The sequence below is a fragment of the Barbus barbus genome, assembly GCF_936440315.1.
Source record: "Barbus barbus genome assembly, chromosome: 21".
NCBI classification, from domain to species: domain Eukaryota; kingdom Metazoa; phylum Chordata; class Actinopteri; order Cypriniformes; family Cyprinidae; genus Barbus; species Barbus barbus.
In genome coordinates this window covers 14,304,499-14,320,715 of record NC_136749.1, presented here as the reverse complement: position 1 = coordinate 14,320,715, position 16,217 = coordinate 14,304,499, and the positions used below count along the sequence as shown (strand labels likewise).

Here is a 16,217-nt window from a genome sequence, read left to right as displayed (position 1 = left end):
TCTTATTATGTGGTAGAATATAGGCAGCTTTGCAAACAAGGGGGTAGAAATGAATCTCTCGTCACATAGTCTATGTATTTATTTATTTAGGGCATAAAACAAGAAAATTTGTATTATAATTTTGCAAATGTGAGAAGTCCAGAGTGGGCTACTAAGGAACATGTTTACCACATAACAGGTCATTGTTCTGTATATTTCTTTATTCCTTTCATGATGCCTTTAGACTGTTCTTATATGTTTCAGTTATTTAAGGAAGTCTACAGTCTCTCTGATACTATTTTCACTGTCTCAGCTTCTTTTATCAGCTCCATATTGCTTTGTCTGTGCTTTGCTTTTGACTATTCCCTTCTTTTATGCTCTGTACTAGACAATGTATATTTGTCGCTGTTCCCATTTTGTATCCATAAAGAAATTAGTGGGTAAACTTTATTCATTAAAATTAAACAAAAAGTTAAACAGTAATGCATAACATATTTATACACCATAACAATGGCCATCATATGTGTATTATTTTCATAGAAGAGCAATTGTTCAAGAGCACATTTTGTCTAGATAGTAAAGATACAAATCAAACGGATGTAAAAGCATTAGTCAGGAAGGAGATTTGTTTTAAAAGTGTGACTAGAAAATCTTAATAAGAAAAGCACAACTGGATACCACCAGCAGACTTTTCTCTTTTTTGTACACACAATCCTTGTTGGCACTCCCTATATACTTCCGGTCTGCACTAAAATGCACCAATCAGGTTTCTCAGCATCCAGCAGTGCCCCGCCCACTACTATTCCAGCCTCGTTCTGGAGACAGTCCAGGAATATAAAGCCTTTGTCCGGCTTTTCCAAATTATTGCCGAGCCACGCCGTCACTTTCCAGATTTATTTGAGAACTTCTCACACAATTTCTAACAATGAGGGAGATTGTTCATATCCAGGCCGGTCAGTGCGGAAACCAAATCGGTGCCAAGGTAAGAACAGTTTCAAAGTGAGTCATTTATATTTACAACTACATTTTACATTTGCATCTACAACTAAATAAGTGTCTCAGAATGCAACAATGAATCCAATATATGTAAAGAATGCCAATGTTATTCTAGTTCGAATCTTGACCTAATCTAAAATAGAACTATTTGATCTTCTTATTGTTTCTCAACATATTAGATATATTAAAGCATATTTTGCAGAACATGCCTATTTTATTTTGCTTTGCAACCAGAGGTCATTAATAATGCATTACACTATGGCAACACGTTGATCAGTTGAACAGACCCCTTTTATTTACAAGAATCTTTTTTTCCATTGCAATGCTTTGTCTTTTTTTCCCCCTCATCTGAACCCCCCTTTATTCACGCCCAAAATATGCGGATCCCACTCCTCATTCATTCCCACTATTTCTTGAACACAGTCTGTATATTTCTCTAAATAAATGATGCTCAAATTCCGCACACTCCAACTATAAATCTCTTTGTCTGTAAATCAGAGCTGTGGGTGAAGGGATTCGCTGGGGAAAGGGGGGTCTGTCCTCTTTCTTTCTCTCATTCTTTACAATGCACCGAGTACAACAGCAGCGCTCTCAGTAATTATCATGGCTACCCGTTATCAGTGTCAAGAGCCCTTTAAACAGCTGTCAGGACCAGTGCGCGAGCCATGACACGTGGCACTAATATTACAACCGCATACCTTAACATTATTTTCAGGCTAAATGATTTTAGCGAGTATTGTCTGAGTTTGAACTAAATCCGTATTTTTATCGATGTGATTCAGTGGTCCAACGGTGGATGATGGGAAGGGTGGGGCGCTGGAGAATGACAATGAAAAAAAATGCCATGGTAATAATAGAAATAGACTAATAATGTGAAATTATGAAGTTAAAGTCAGGAGTCGTTGTTTAATTTGTGTTAAAATGATCTCTCTTTTTACCATAATTGTTCTAACAAAAGTATTATGAATTTTAAATATCCAATTAATCCATTAAATCTGATTTTCTATCACATCAACACAGACATTAAAGCCGGCAACAAGGACACATTCACACCCATGGCCTCATTAAAGATGCACATTTTTTATAGATTGCCCATGAGATGTTGCACGTCCTCTGTGGCGTCAGAAATGAGGTTAAATCGTCTTCATCCTTTATGAGACTTCGACATGCCTTTCAAATGATGAGATTACGAGGGTCTGTTGAACTCATCTGAGGTCAGGGTGGGGACGAGGAGGCATTCACAAATGGACTTAATGGCTCCAACAGCTGCAGCCCATCCCTGCTATGGTACAGATATAAATTAAATATGAATAATTAATGAGTTAATTGCATATTTATGGGACCTTTGATTTTGTGGATTAAATAATTGGCCAAATTTAGTGTATTCAAGAAAGATGGGATAATCGTCTTAATTTTAAAAAGATCAAATAGGTGAAGCAGAATGATTTCATATGTGTCTGTATGGTATTTTAGGATGATATAATGTGATGACACAGCAGAAATGTAGGCTGCCTGGAGTAACAGGTTTTGATAGGCGAGAGTGTCAGAACAGGGTCACAGTAGGGCTTTGACAGTCAGCGCCTTCCAGTTTATTGGCCTCATTCTTTCAAAACAATTATTTTCAATATCTTTGAACAATCTTTTCTTTCTCCAATCGCTTGCAGCCTTGTTAAGTCCATCTCGACCCTCTCTCCCTCTGCTTCTCTCTCAGATTAAGGTCACTTGGACAGTAACATTAATGATTTAAACATCCATAAAGCTTCTTTCTCAGCTAAAAACTCATTGAACGGATTCCAGTCATTGCAGATTACAGATTAGGGATAGATTAGTTTACACTTTTTCAAATGTGATTTACGGGACGAATTTTATGTAGCCTTGCATAAATGAATTACTGAAATGAATACTGAGTTACATTTAATTGCAAGTGAGGAGATGCTTTAAATTGCTGTGTGGTGTTTGCAGTTCTGGGAGGTGATCAGTGATGAACATGGGATCGATCCAACAGGAACCTACCATGGAGACAGTGACCTGCAGCTGGACAGAATCAGCGTCTACTACAACGAGGCTACAGGTACTTTACGGAGACGCAAGATGGGCAAGATGCCCCTTTAAGAACAGTGTGAATTTACTGCTAAAGTGTAACATATTTAGAGATGCACTGAACATGTACAGGATAATGATACATCAACTAATATATTATTAAAGGCACCAAGAAATCAAAAGTTCATATTTTTATGATAAATGATTTATCTGTGCACATCATTAAAAAAGCCACCGTAATCTTTTATCAAAAACATTGCTACCCCCTCCCCCCATGACATCTCTTCTCTGATGATGTGTATACTGGCGTGAGGGCGGGACCAAAATCCCTCCTCTCCAGAAACCTGTCACTCACATGAAACAAGCAAACAACAACGATCCATCCAACTAATTCCCAATGGAGAAAATCAAGTACTTTTTTTTTGTGAGAGAAGCTGTTTAACTTAGAAACACCTCATAATAAAGAAGAAAAGATTTCGGTGTAATGCTGACTTTTATGGCAATAGATTTGCTAATTTGGTTTCTAAAGCAAAACCTGAAAATCCTAAAAAGGGACTTGAAAGTTTGAACTGTCTGATTTCTCCCATTTTTTTCTTCATTTCCTGATTTCTTTTAAAAATATGTAAAATGTTATCCTTTTAATTATTTAATTTAAATGTATGAATTTTGACAATTCAGTTATAGAATATAATTATTTTAAATGTTATATTTAATAATTATATAAAAACTCAGTGAATGATAATAATTCTTAAATTAACACCAGCAACAACATTGCACGGGGAACCTTCTGCCCCAGTTCTGGGGGTGTCTCTTTAAAAATTTTTTAATTTGATTAGAAAACAATATTTTTACTCTACAAATATAAATACTGTATACCGCTGTAATTAAGTCAACATTAAAGCATAATAACCAGGCAATAAATATGTTGAGATAAGACTTGGTGACATCTAGAGGTCACGAAAAAATAAACATGTAGAGGACATCTTACCTCATCATACCCTACATCTTTCTAAACCTACATGTGTATATATATTAAAATATACTCTTTTATAGATTTAATTTCTTATGTTTACTGAGCTGGTCTGCTTTTCCCCTTGTTTCTGTCTCTCTCTCTCTCGTGGAGGAGGTAAATATGTACCAAGAGCTATTCTAGTTGATCTGGAGCCTGGCACCATGGACTCCGTGCGTTCAGGACCATTTGGACAGATCTTCAGACCAGACAACTTTGTATTTGGTGAGTGACTGGCAAAAGAGAATATGTTAAAAATGTGCAAAATATGGCGAAATATCAAATTAATTTAGCAAAAGCGAAGGATGTGAAATGCCTCACCTTCACAGTCTGATGTGTGTCACATTACAGGACAGAGCGGCGCTGGTAACAACTGGGCCAAGGGCCACTACACAGAGGGGGCGGAGCTTGTTGATTCTGTCCTGGATGTGGTCCGTAAGGAGTCTGAGAGCTGTGACTGCCTGCAGGGCTTCCAGCTGACTCACTCCCTTGGCGGTGGTACCGGTTCTGGTATGGGTACCCTGCTGATCAGCAAAATCCGTGAAGAGTACCCAGACCGCATCATGAACACCTTTAGCGTGGTACCTTCTCCAAAAGTCTCTGACACCGTAGTGGAGCCTTACAACGCCACACTGTCCGTCCATCAGCTGGTGGAGAACACAGACGAAACCTACTGCATAGACAATGAAGCCTTATACGATATCTGCTTCCGCACCCTCAAACTCACCACTCCCACATACGGCGACCTCAACCATCTGGTCTCCGCCACCATGAGCGGCGTCACCACCTGCCTGCGCTTCCCTGGCCAGCTGAATGCTGACCTGCGCAAATTAGCCGTCAACATGGTGCCCTTCCCCCGTCTGCACTTCTTCATGCCCGGCTTCGCCCCTTTGACCAGCCGAGGAAGCCAGCAGTACCGCGCCCTCACCGTGCCTGAGCTCACGCAGCAAGTGTTCGATGCCAAGAACATGATGGCGGCCTGCGATCCAAGACACGGACGCTACCTGACCGTCGCCGCCGTGTTCCGTGGCCGCATGTCCATGAAGGAAGTCGACGAACAGATGCTGAACGTCCAGAACAAGAACAGCAGCTACTTCGTGGAATGGATCCCCAACAACGTCAAAACCGCCGTCTGCGACATTCCGCCTAGGGGTCTCAAAATGGCCGTCACCTTCATCGGCAACAGCACGGCCATCCAAGAGCTGTTCAAGCGCATCTCCGAGCAGTTCACGGCCATGTTTAGGCGTAAGGCTTTCCTTCACTGGTACACGGGAGAGGGGATGGATGAGATGGAGTTCACCGAGGCAGAGAGCAACATGAATGATCTGGTGTCCGAGTACCAGCAGTACCAAGACGCCACCGCCGAGGAAGAGGGCGAGTTTGAGGAAGAGGCCGATGACGATGCTTAAAAAGTAAACAAAAGGTGTTTGGGGAGGTGGTAGTGTGTTCAAGTTTGAGTACATGTAGCAAAACGCATACGGAACAACTTTTAGTGTCTCAAATCAAGTAGAAATTAGCACTAGACAAACGGGGCCAAAAATAACCAGAGGAAGGCAGAAAGAATGTTCTTAAACACGGAATGGGTGGATAACAATGTTTATGATTATAAATCACTCACTTTTTTGTGTATTTCTTTACCATTCTGATGGTCAGCTACTCTCTGTACAGAACAGGGAAGAATAAAGTGGCAAACATCCAGTTAGAATCAATGTTGTAAATGGATAGATGGTGGGGTCAGGAGGACGGTAACATCTCATTTTTATTTCATTGTAACATTTGCTTCTTGTTGTCTGCAAAGAACTCAAGTAAAAATGATTATTATAGTGTTTCAATGTTTTCTTTTGTTAGTTTTGCACTAGAACAGGGCAACTCTGTGAGATAATGGCACTTCAATGTGACCTCAACGGGTCTGATTGCAATATTTGGAGAAATGTTTGGAAAAGTATGTTGTGTGAAAGATGAAGGAAAAGAAACGGACTGAAAGAAAGATAAGGTTCAGAATAACAGGGTTATTTATTGAATCTTAACCTCGCTTGGACGCCAGCCAACGTCTACAGGAGGATGGATGACTATGACTAATGACATGGATGATACAGGAAAGTATTTTAGATTACGCAGATGGAAAGGTGAGTTTTAGAATGTTGAATTGATTGTTGGTGCAATTTTTTTCATTCGTGGACTCTGTTATGTCTCATATCTGAGCTCATACTTTTAAGTGTTACTGAATGTTCTTTATTACATATTTTAAAGGTTTTGATGTTCCTTGATTGTCCCTGGGTGAAAAAAAAAACTGAGCCTCTGGAGAAAACCAAAATAAAAATGAAAACAATTTCGTTAAAAATCAAGGTTTGCGTTGGTTTTTGGTGTGTTTTTGCTGCATTACACCATACACATCACGGAAGAAGCTCAGGTTGTACCGATAAAGTCTCATTTAGGTTTGCACTTACAAACTCTGCCTTAATGAAAACATTAAACACATGATATAGGAAAGTACAATATACATGTGACAGTAGTGTTAGGTAATATGTGTTGATGTGTGTATCTAAAATGTAAAATAAAATTGTATCATTAATAAACATGAATTGTTTTTATATATTATATTTATATATAACATTATTTTAAAATAGAGGTTAATATCTAAAATGTAAAGAAAAGTAAGAAATGTCTAAATTATTGCGTCTCAAATTCCAAATAGAAAAAAAAAAACACACACACTTTCAAACACGCCCCCTCTGCAGAAAGCGCAGAAACATGGACAAAGGCGCCTTCTAGTCCTCAGATGTCCAATCAAGCCGCAGTGACGCATTATCAGCCAATCAGTGCAGACTTAGTTTCTGATAGACAGCTGGACTAGCGAATCAGTAGTGCTCGTTTTAAGGGCGTGTCTTAGTGTTCAGGAAATGGTTTCCAAGTGTCCTGCATGATAAGGTAAGCGCACGTTTTTTATGAAATGAAGTAGGTCACACACAATATATCAGTACAAACGTAAAAAAAAAATGATCATCGTGCATGTTTACCTTTGCATTTGGAAGGGAAACATTATTTCTGATTAAATATTCCTGAAAATTAGTACATTTATTCTAGCCAAATAGACACTAGTGTGGCACTTCTGAAAACTTTATTCGATTACGAAATGATTAGAAAGCCATAGTAATGTCCTTATATCATAAAAGTGTGTTAAAGTAAACTCTTTGTCACACATGCATCGCTATTCATCAGAGAATGCTGATACTATTGTATCAGTTGTTGCTTGTGTGTATAGAGCCTAAAACATCCATATTTACCTTGTGGGGATATTTATGACAACCATATTTTCGTTGTAACAACACTTTTGTTCTTGTAGCTAGAGAGGAGGATGGATGCCACTCAGCAGATCGACGATCCCTTCTCTGAAGAAGAAGAACAGGAAGAGGAGGAGAAAGGAGGACCAGAAAGAGAACAGTTAGCAACACTAAAGGTGTTCAAAAATGACCACATACCAGAAACAGGTGAGTGTTCTTATAGACTATCTTACATATTAACTAATATATTATCAGTGCATTATTGAAATTATGACATAGCCTTCTCTTTTTCTCTTTTCACACGTTCAATCAGAATTCCCTCTCTTCATCGGAGAGAATGTCATTGGTCGTGATCCTGCTGTCTGTTCTGTTCTGCTTCCGGCCCGATCTGTATCCAGTCGGCATGCTGTCATCTCCATCTCAGTGTTCCGCTCTAGCAACGATCGTTTTGGTAACGGTGATTATGTAGAAGCACTTTTATGTGACATGGGCAGTTTGAATGGAACCAGAAAAGGCAGATTCAAGCTGACGCCTCAGGTCCGATACGCTTTGACCGAGGGAGAGAGTGTGGTGCTTGCTGATGTGCCATGCCAGTACACTGGCCTGAAGATCTCAAAGAAAGATACATGCATAACTCCAGAGAAAGGAGGTGTGTCCAAAAAGGGGAAAAAATTAAGTCCAGCGTTATCAAGTACTGACTCGGAGTCAGAGTTGAGTAAAGGCGTGCGGAATAGGTTGACTGTGAAAGAGAGGAGCGTTTTGCCTCCTGTGCCTTTATGGATCCCTGAGGATGAAGCATCCAAAATGAGTTCACCACAGTCAGCTCACAAACAGCCTGAGATCACCCTTGTGCCTGAATCGGACTCAGATGGAGAGAGTGCCCCAGATGAGAGGAAAGATTTTGGTAGGTAAATTGAGATGTAAAGCATATTACTGGAATATTTAGTAACACACTCTTTTCATGCTTGCTTTCTTTTTTCTTTTTTGCTATAGTTTCAGACTCAGTGTCTTCCTCTCAGCTTTGTAGCTCCGCAAATTCATCATTCCTGACCCCTGCAAAAAACGTCATTCCAGAGAGGTAAGTTAAATATGTTTTGTAATGTTCTCTTCTAATTTTCCCTGAACTTGTAAAAAAATAAATAAAAAAAATGACATAACACAAAATTTACATAATACGTAATGTTGATGTGTTACTACATAGGATATAACTCCATTGAAATTGATATAACTCCATTAAAATTGTATTTTGTTTAAATATATAGATGTGATTGTTTACTCACCCTCCAACTTGTATGGCATTATTTTGTTCTGTGAAAGACAAAATAAGATATTTGAATAATGTTTGTTTGTCAGTTGTCTTTGTCCAAATTATAAAGGTAATTTATAAGGTCATAAGACAAAAATGCACATAAAATGTGATACTCCCCATCATGTGTTTCAAATTTATGGACAGTCAGTCTTGTAATATTTTCAGTGAATCACAGCTAGTCGCCTATTTCAAATTTATGGCCATTATTAAAGACGTTTAATGTGATAAAGCAGAAATTGCTTATTTCACTTCATATATAATGGAATCTGTCAGTTTTAAAGCTCCATGCATGCCTGCTGTTGCATGGCTGAAGGTGCAGTTGCATATACTGTCTACACCGACTAAATCCAGTCATTTTTGTTGAAATCCATGCAATCAAAAATTTGAGTTCAAGTCGGTCACACAATTTGACCATGCTGACCAACAGAAAGCTGTGTGGTTTAAAAGTAACTTCTATGTAAACTACGCATCATATACTATTAAACTATTAATAGTAGACCTTTTCTAGCCTTGTGTGATCGCACCTTAATGCTACAAACTGTGCAGTACACTTAGGGATTGTAATATATTATCTCCCAATAAATTAGCTTCACCATATTGTGTTTGCTTATCAGTGAGGATGAAAGTTACATCACTCCATCTTCAGCCTCAATAGACCGGTTCAGACTGAGGCAAACCACTGATGAGCCTTGTTCAAAGTCATCTAAGCCTGGCCCTCTCGTCCTAAATCTGGATAGTGACGTTGATTTTGAAGAAAAGGACATGGAGAAAAGCAAGCCTGAAGCAGAGGCTCAGCCTGAATTAGCTGCAAAGGTGGAACCAGTATCTTCAGCTGATCTTCATATGGACAGTGATACTGATGTTGAGGAAGAGGAACCAGAAGTAAGTAAGGCTCAACCACAGGCTCAAGAAGCAGTAACTCTTGATAAATCTGTCTCTTCAGTTGGATTTCATATGGACAGTGATACTGATGTTGAAGAAGATGAGGAAGAGAAAAGCAAGACTGAACCAAAGGTTCACACTCAAGAAACACCAAAGGTGAAATCAGATCTTCATATGGACAGTGATACTGATGTTGAGGAGAATGAGGCTTCTATTACTGAAAATGTCTCCAAAAAGGAAGCAGTCACAGAAAGTCCTCCATCAGCAGCACCACCACATACAAAATTCCACGTGGACAGTGACACTGATGTTGAAGATGATAATCCCACGAAGGTTCCTATTGCAACAGAGGTCTCGCATCCCATTGGAGAGGGAAGTGATGTCAGGCCTACATCAGCTCCAGGGACAGAGCTCCACATGGACAGTGATACAGATGTAGATGAAGAGAATGAGGACAAGGAAAAGGTGAAGGCCAAAGGTCTTCTGTCAGACAGTGAAACAGATGATGAGGATCCTTTTAAACCTTTACCAGGCAAATCTGTGAAGGCTGCACAAGGTTTTAAGAGTCACAAGGTTTCTGTAGGTAGCAAAGCAGAACAACTAGAAGAGAGCACCCGTAAAAAGCAAGACCATCATTCTCAAGCAAAGACTAATCTTGAGGAATCAACCCAAGCTTTTGGCCACTTAGAAGAAGACTGGGACTTACAGCCCACACAAGCATACGGTAACCATCCCACTCACTTCCTTCTTAATCTCATTGTTTTTTAAATTATTATATTCATTCATGTAGTCAGTACAGTTCAGTAAACATTAAATTCTTAAAACCTTTTATATTTCCTATGAAAGGGTTTTCAGACTTGGTTGCCAGTGTATGTTAGAGGGGCATAATACTTATTGCAAGTAACAAGTATTTTCAAATTTTCTTTAAAAAAAAAAGGTTAAAAGGCATTTACAATGGAAGAAAATAGGGCCAATATGTGAACTGCAAAACTATAGCCACAAGATGTAAATATTTATATGTTGTTGATTTTAGTATGATAAAATACTTTTGTCCAATTGTGCTTTATCTCCAATTTTACAACTTTATTCGTATGACTTTAAATGCAACAAAGCACAAATCTTAACCAAAGAATTAATAAAAAAATTTACCTTAGAATTATAGGCTTCAAATATTTGCTTTTACATCCTGCAAATATTTGCCTTGTTAACTTCCATAGTAGCTGTTTCACTGTAACTTTTTTAGTGGAATGTGCCAAAATTATTTTTGGGGGTAATCAATATTATGACACTAATGCTATCAGTTGAACTTAATTTATATTGAACTCATACAATTCCTTGTATGGTATTGTGTTATATGTCAATTTTAGGAACTTCTGGAACCAGTGCTAGGTTCAAGCAAAAGCAGTTTGATCTTGAGGCTACACAGGCATATGGAGCAGAGACAGACATGGAGGAAGAGCAGGAGCCTCTGAACCATACCCAACCCTACTCCAACCTCTCAACTGCTGAAACTCAGCTCATCCCAGTAGCAAAGCCTGATGATGATGTGGAGGAAGATAAAGAGACACAAAATTACTCTCACCTTTCCACAGCAGACAGTCTGATCATAGCCAGCACTCCAAAACGCGAGGAGCAAACACAGCCATTTTCTCCCTTCACAGCCCAAACGCAACTTGTCTGGGGGGAAGAAGACAAAGAGGTTTATCAGAATGAGCCCACCCAGCTCATGACCGACACTATTGAAGAAACAGGAGAGGGTGAGGAGGAGAACATGAAACGAGGTAGGAGAAGTGGTGGTGGAGGGACAGTACACAAAGGTAAAAACACCAGCTCCTGTTTTATAATTGCTGAAACTCAACCCATGTGTGAGGAAGAGCAGGCAACAGATGCAGATCTGAGTGGGGATGGCTTTCAGAAACCAAGTGCAAGACAACAGGCTGAGAAATATGATTCTGCAGATCTTGCTGAAAACAACTTCAGCTCACATCTCACTATAGCTGAAACGCAACCAACGTGTGATAATGACGAAGCATCAGATCAGGACAAAGTGGTCAGCAGTAGTCATATAGCAAAACCCTCCAGTTCCCATATCACCATCGCTGAAATGCAGCCAATGTTTGAGGAAGACGAAGCAGCAGAGGAGGATCTGAATAATGAGGTCAGCAGAAGACAAAGCGAAGGTGAGCCTGTACATCAGATTGAAAAAGCCTCTACCTCCAATCGTGCCATCCCTGAAACACAGTCTGTTGGTGAAGATGATGAGGGACAAGAGAAAGATCTCAGCAGCAAGATGTCCGAAGGTGAGCCTGTACATCAGATTGAAAAAGCCTCTACCTCCAATCGTGCCATCCCTGAAACACAATCTGTTGGTGAAGACGATGAGGGACAAGAGAAAGATCTCAGCAGCAAGATGTCCAACAGAAGATCACGCAGGTGTAGACCAAAAAAAGAGAAGGAAGTCCCACGACTTGCCGAGGCTGTCGTCGATCACACTATAACAGAAATGCAACCAATGTGTGAGGAAGAACAAACTAAGGATCTGAAAAGTGAGGTCAGGTCTGGGAGAGAGAGTAAAAGACAACAAGCAAATGAATTAAAATCTCCAGAACTTGCTGAAATGGACCTGAAAGCATGTGTCACTGTTGCTGAAACACAACCTATGTGTGAAGTAGAGGCACCATGTGAAGATCTGATTAATGCAGTTAGCACCAGACAGATAGATGAAGACCGATCCACAGAACTCCCAATACCCTCAAGCTCCCATATCAGCGTAGATGAAACACAGCCTATGCATGAGGACGATGAAGGACAGGAAAAAGACCTCAGCAGCAAGGTGGCAAGCAGAAATTCACGCAGGGGAAGACCAAAGAAAGACGACGAGGTAACACAAACTGCTGAGGCTGCGGTTCATCAGACTATCACAGAAACCCAACCAGTTCCTGAAGAAGTGATCGAAAGAGATGAAGATCTGAACAGCGGAGTGAAATCCAGGAGATCCCGCAGAGGAAGGCAGATAAAAGAGGACAACGTTCCACAACCTGCTGAAGCGGCCGTCAGCTCCATTTCCATGAACACAGAAACACAGCCTGTTCATGAGGACAGAACTGAAAGGGATGAAGATCTGAGTGGCATCAGATCCAAAAGACCCCGCAGAGGAAGACAAAAAGATGAAGGTGAACCTGCACAGTCTGCTGAACCAAACTCTGATCTCAGTGTTGTTGAAACACAGCCCATGGTTGAGGAGAACGCCCAAGAAGAACCTATTGTCAGAAGTAGCAGAAGACAGAGGAAAGACAAGACAGAGGTGGTGAAGGAGAACACCCAAGAAGAACCTAGTGCCAGAAGTAGCAGAAGACAGAAGAAAGACAAGACAGAATTGGAGAGTGAGACAACTGAATCTAGCAAAGTCCAAGGTAAAACTAGAAAAGGGCAGGAAGGAAAAAGAAAGAGGGGGAAAGCATTGTCTGAGGACGAGGAAGAAAGTGAAGAAGAAAAAAACACAAGGAGAGGAACCAGACGGACAGGTATGAAACTGAAGTGTAGTGAAAAGGAAGAAGAGGAAAAATTGGAGGAGAGGAATGCCCAAGAAGAGAAAGAGAAGATGGAGAAAGAGCTCCAAGAACGAGAGGAGACAGAGAGGTTAGAGATGGAAGAAAAGGAGAAACCGGAGTATGAGAGAAAGAAACAAGAAGAACGTGAACCGAGAAAGAGGTCAGAAACCGAAATGAGACAAAAACTAGAAAGAGAGCAGAAGGAATTAGAGGAAAAAGAACAACTGAAAGGGGAAGAGGAAAAAATTAGAAAAGAAAAGGAGAGAATTCAGCGGGGAAAAGATTGTTTAGAAAAAGAAGTGAAGGAGAGGTTGGAAAGGGAGAGGAGAGAACTAGAAGAAAAAAGACGAAAAGAAGAGGAAAGAATTCAGAGGGAAAAAGAACGTTTAGAAAAAGAAGAGAAGGAAAGGCTGGAGAGGGAGAGGAGAGAACTAGAAGAACAAAAACGAAAAGAAGAGGAAAGGATTCAGAGGGAAAAAGAGGAAAAAGAAGAGAAGGAAAGGCTGGAGAGGGAGAGGAGAGAACTAGAAGAAAAAAGACAAAAGGAAGAAGAGGAAAGAATTCAAAAGGAGAAAGAACAAAAAGAGAAGGAAAGATTAGAGGCGGAAAGAGAACAAGTAGAAAAGGAAAGACGAGAAAATGAGGAACTTCAGATGAGAGCAAGAGAGCAAAAAAAGACAAAGGAGAGAAATCAACAGAAACAAAAGAATGAGGAGGACAAGACAGAACTAGAAGCTCCTCTAGTTCCTTCAGCCAGACGAACACGCCGCTGCTCAAGCTCCTCTATGAACTCAGATCAGTCTGTATCCTCACAACAGGAGGTGTCCAGCCAGAGGGGACGAGGGCGAGGCAGGGGGCGAGGTCGAGGCAAACAGACAGCTGATGAGCAACCCATCAGTGCTAGGCAGTCTATCAGGAGAGGAGCAGCTGGTGCAGTTGAAGACACGGAGCAGGACTCCAATTCAACAACCCGATCCCGCTCCAGTTCTAGAAGTTCTGAAAGATCTGCTCATAGTATCGGACCTTCAAACCAAGGGACGAGAGGAAGAGGCAGAGGCAGGAAGAGTATGAAACTACCAGAACCGGAAGTTTCCCAAGCTAAAACCCCTGGAAAAGGCAGGGGAAGAGGAGGAAGGCGTTCTGGTGTGGAGAATGTAAATGTCGGAATGGACAATGAGCGTGAACAAGAAGCTGAGGTGGTGGAAGACAACACTGCTGTACCCCAAACCAACAGCAGAGGTCGTAAGAGAGCAGCAAACGCTAGCACATCTCCTGAAGAGGCTTCTTCACCCACACCCAAGACTCCAAGGCGCTCTGTGGCTAGTCAGGCATACAAGGTCACACGCAGCCTCAAATACAGACATTTACTATAAGGTTTTATCGCTGTGTGGCTGACACCAATCTGCCATCTTCTCTTTTAGGTGTTATTCACTGGGCTGACAGATGAGGACGGAGAAAGAGTCGTCTCCCGGTTAGGTGGAAGTCTGGCTAAAGGAGTGAATGATATGACTCACCTGGTAACTGATAAAGCGAGACGCACTGTTAAGTTTTTGTGCGCTGTTGCCAGAGGGGTGCCAATCGTGACTCCTGATTGGCTAAAGAAGGTGAGGGAGTGCATAATAAAGGAATATTCCTGGTACAACCTAAAACCCATTATTCATATCTGACTTTACACCTATAAAATGTATAAATATTGCATATTTAATTGGTTGATAGTGTGATAGACCATCACCATGTCTGGTATCGATGCTTCAATAACCCTACCCATGCATCACAATATTTTTTTTCTGAACCCAGAAATTTGTTAATGTATGATTTGTCCATGCATTTCCTGATCAAGAATGGTTTCTAATGATATTGCTGATTTGTTTTTATGTGTACTTTTCAGAAGCTGTTTAAGGGTTTCTAGCTGTGTAACTAGTACATAATACAGACTTTATTTTGAACTCAACTCAAGCATGAAAACATCCTCTTTTTCTCTCTCAGTGTGGAAAAGCTGGTCATTTCCTTTCTACTGATGAATATATTTTGAAAGACACCGAGCAGGAAAAAAAGTTTAGTTTCAGCCTACAGACGTCACTGCAAACTGCTCAGACTCAACCCCTTTTAAAGGTATTAGTCCCTCACAAGCACATTAGCATATCAAGCCCAAGCCTCAAGTTGTACCTTTCGCATCATATATTTTTTCCCCTAATTTTGCTTTCATAGGGTTATGAGATTCATGTAACCCCTTCTGTGATGCCGGAACCATCTCAAATGAAAGAAATCATCACCTGCTGCGGAGCACGCTTCCTCCCCAAAATGCCCTCAGCTCACAAGGTACCCAGAAACAATGCATATATTCTCCTATTTCAGTGCACATATTACATATTCTCATATTTTAATGCAATTTCTCCCTCGGTTTATTCAGGAGCACACTGTGGTGGTGTCATGTGAGCAGGACAGGGCACTTTGTGTTAAGGCAGTGAGTATGTCATTGCCCGTGGTCAGCACAGAGTTCCTATTGACTGGCATTCTGCAGCAGAGAGTTGACCTGCAGGCCTATTCTCTCACTTCCTCTCTCAACACGTCCAATCAGCCTGCGGCCTCCAAAGCTGCTGCCAGGGGCCGAAGGAAGTAGTGACAATGACATAGGAAAGGACTTCTTGTGTTATGCTTTTGTTCCAGTCTGTGATAGAATCTGATACATGGACATTTAAGTACAGATTGCTTAAGATGAATATGTGACACATAATATCTCAGTTTTATGAAGACAGTAATGGGTTAGATGAGATGCTGCTACACTTGTAACCACACACCCACTAATTCCTGTGAATGTGAGAGCTGGAGAGGGTGTGAGGTGGATGTCAATGAATGATGAGTGTTAGAGATGGGAGAATGATCTCCTTTATAGAGTCAAAACAATGCCGCATATATTTGCAAGAGAATTTAATATTGCAAAAAAAAACAAAAAAAACTCCATACTCCTCTCATTTTTGTAATGTATTACTGCGATAAATGCTTTCAGAGCCAAAATAAAGAAAAATTGTGCATTTGCATTCAAAAACTGTGCATGCATAGAAACAAAATGTAGATAAAAACGACAAAATGTTCAAGGGCGCATTTATATTCATAAGGGCGTTGGCCTCAGTGATGAATCGATCTGAAGAACACCTAAAGACCTTCACGTC

General features: G+C 40.5%; 2 protein-coding genes across 3 annotated transcripts; both read left to right on the top strand.

Annotated features, from left to right (window-relative positions):
• Positions 1–799: 799 nt before the first annotated feature.
• On the top strand, positions 800–6,360 carry LOC306887748 (tubulin beta chain). Of its 2 annotated transcripts, none has more exons than XM_079445752.1 (4): positions 800–961; positions 2,938–3,046; positions 4,139–4,249; positions 4,376–6,360. In XM_079445752.1, exons 1-4 carry the CDS (start codon positions 905–907, stop codon positions 5,431–5,433), a joined length of 1,335 nt encoding a protein of 444 aa, XP_079301878.1. In that variant the 5' UTR covers positions 800–904; the 3' UTR covers positions 5,434–6,360. The 2 variants fall into 2 exon arrangements, with proteins under 2 accessions (XP_079301878.1, XP_079301879.1); XM_079445753.1 differs by lacking the exon at positions 800–961 and adding an exon at positions 2,063–2,262.
• Positions 6,361–6,932: 572 nt separating this feature from the next.
• Positions 6,933–16,088, top strand: LOC306887532 (uncharacterized protein). Its single transcript, XM_079445322.1, has 10 exons — positions 6,933–6,952; positions 7,368–7,512; positions 7,619–8,209; positions 8,299–8,383; positions 9,229–10,220; positions 10,864–14,384; positions 14,469–14,651; positions 15,034–15,159; positions 15,256–15,366; positions 15,458–16,088. The coding sequence occupies exons 2-10, from the start codon at positions 7,380–7,382 to the stop codon at positions 15,665–15,667; spliced, it is 5,952 nt and encodes a 1,983-aa protein (XP_079301448.1). The 5' UTR covers positions 6,933–6,952; positions 7,368–7,379; the 3' UTR covers positions 15,668–16,088.
• Positions 16,089–16,217: the final 129 nt, after the last annotated feature.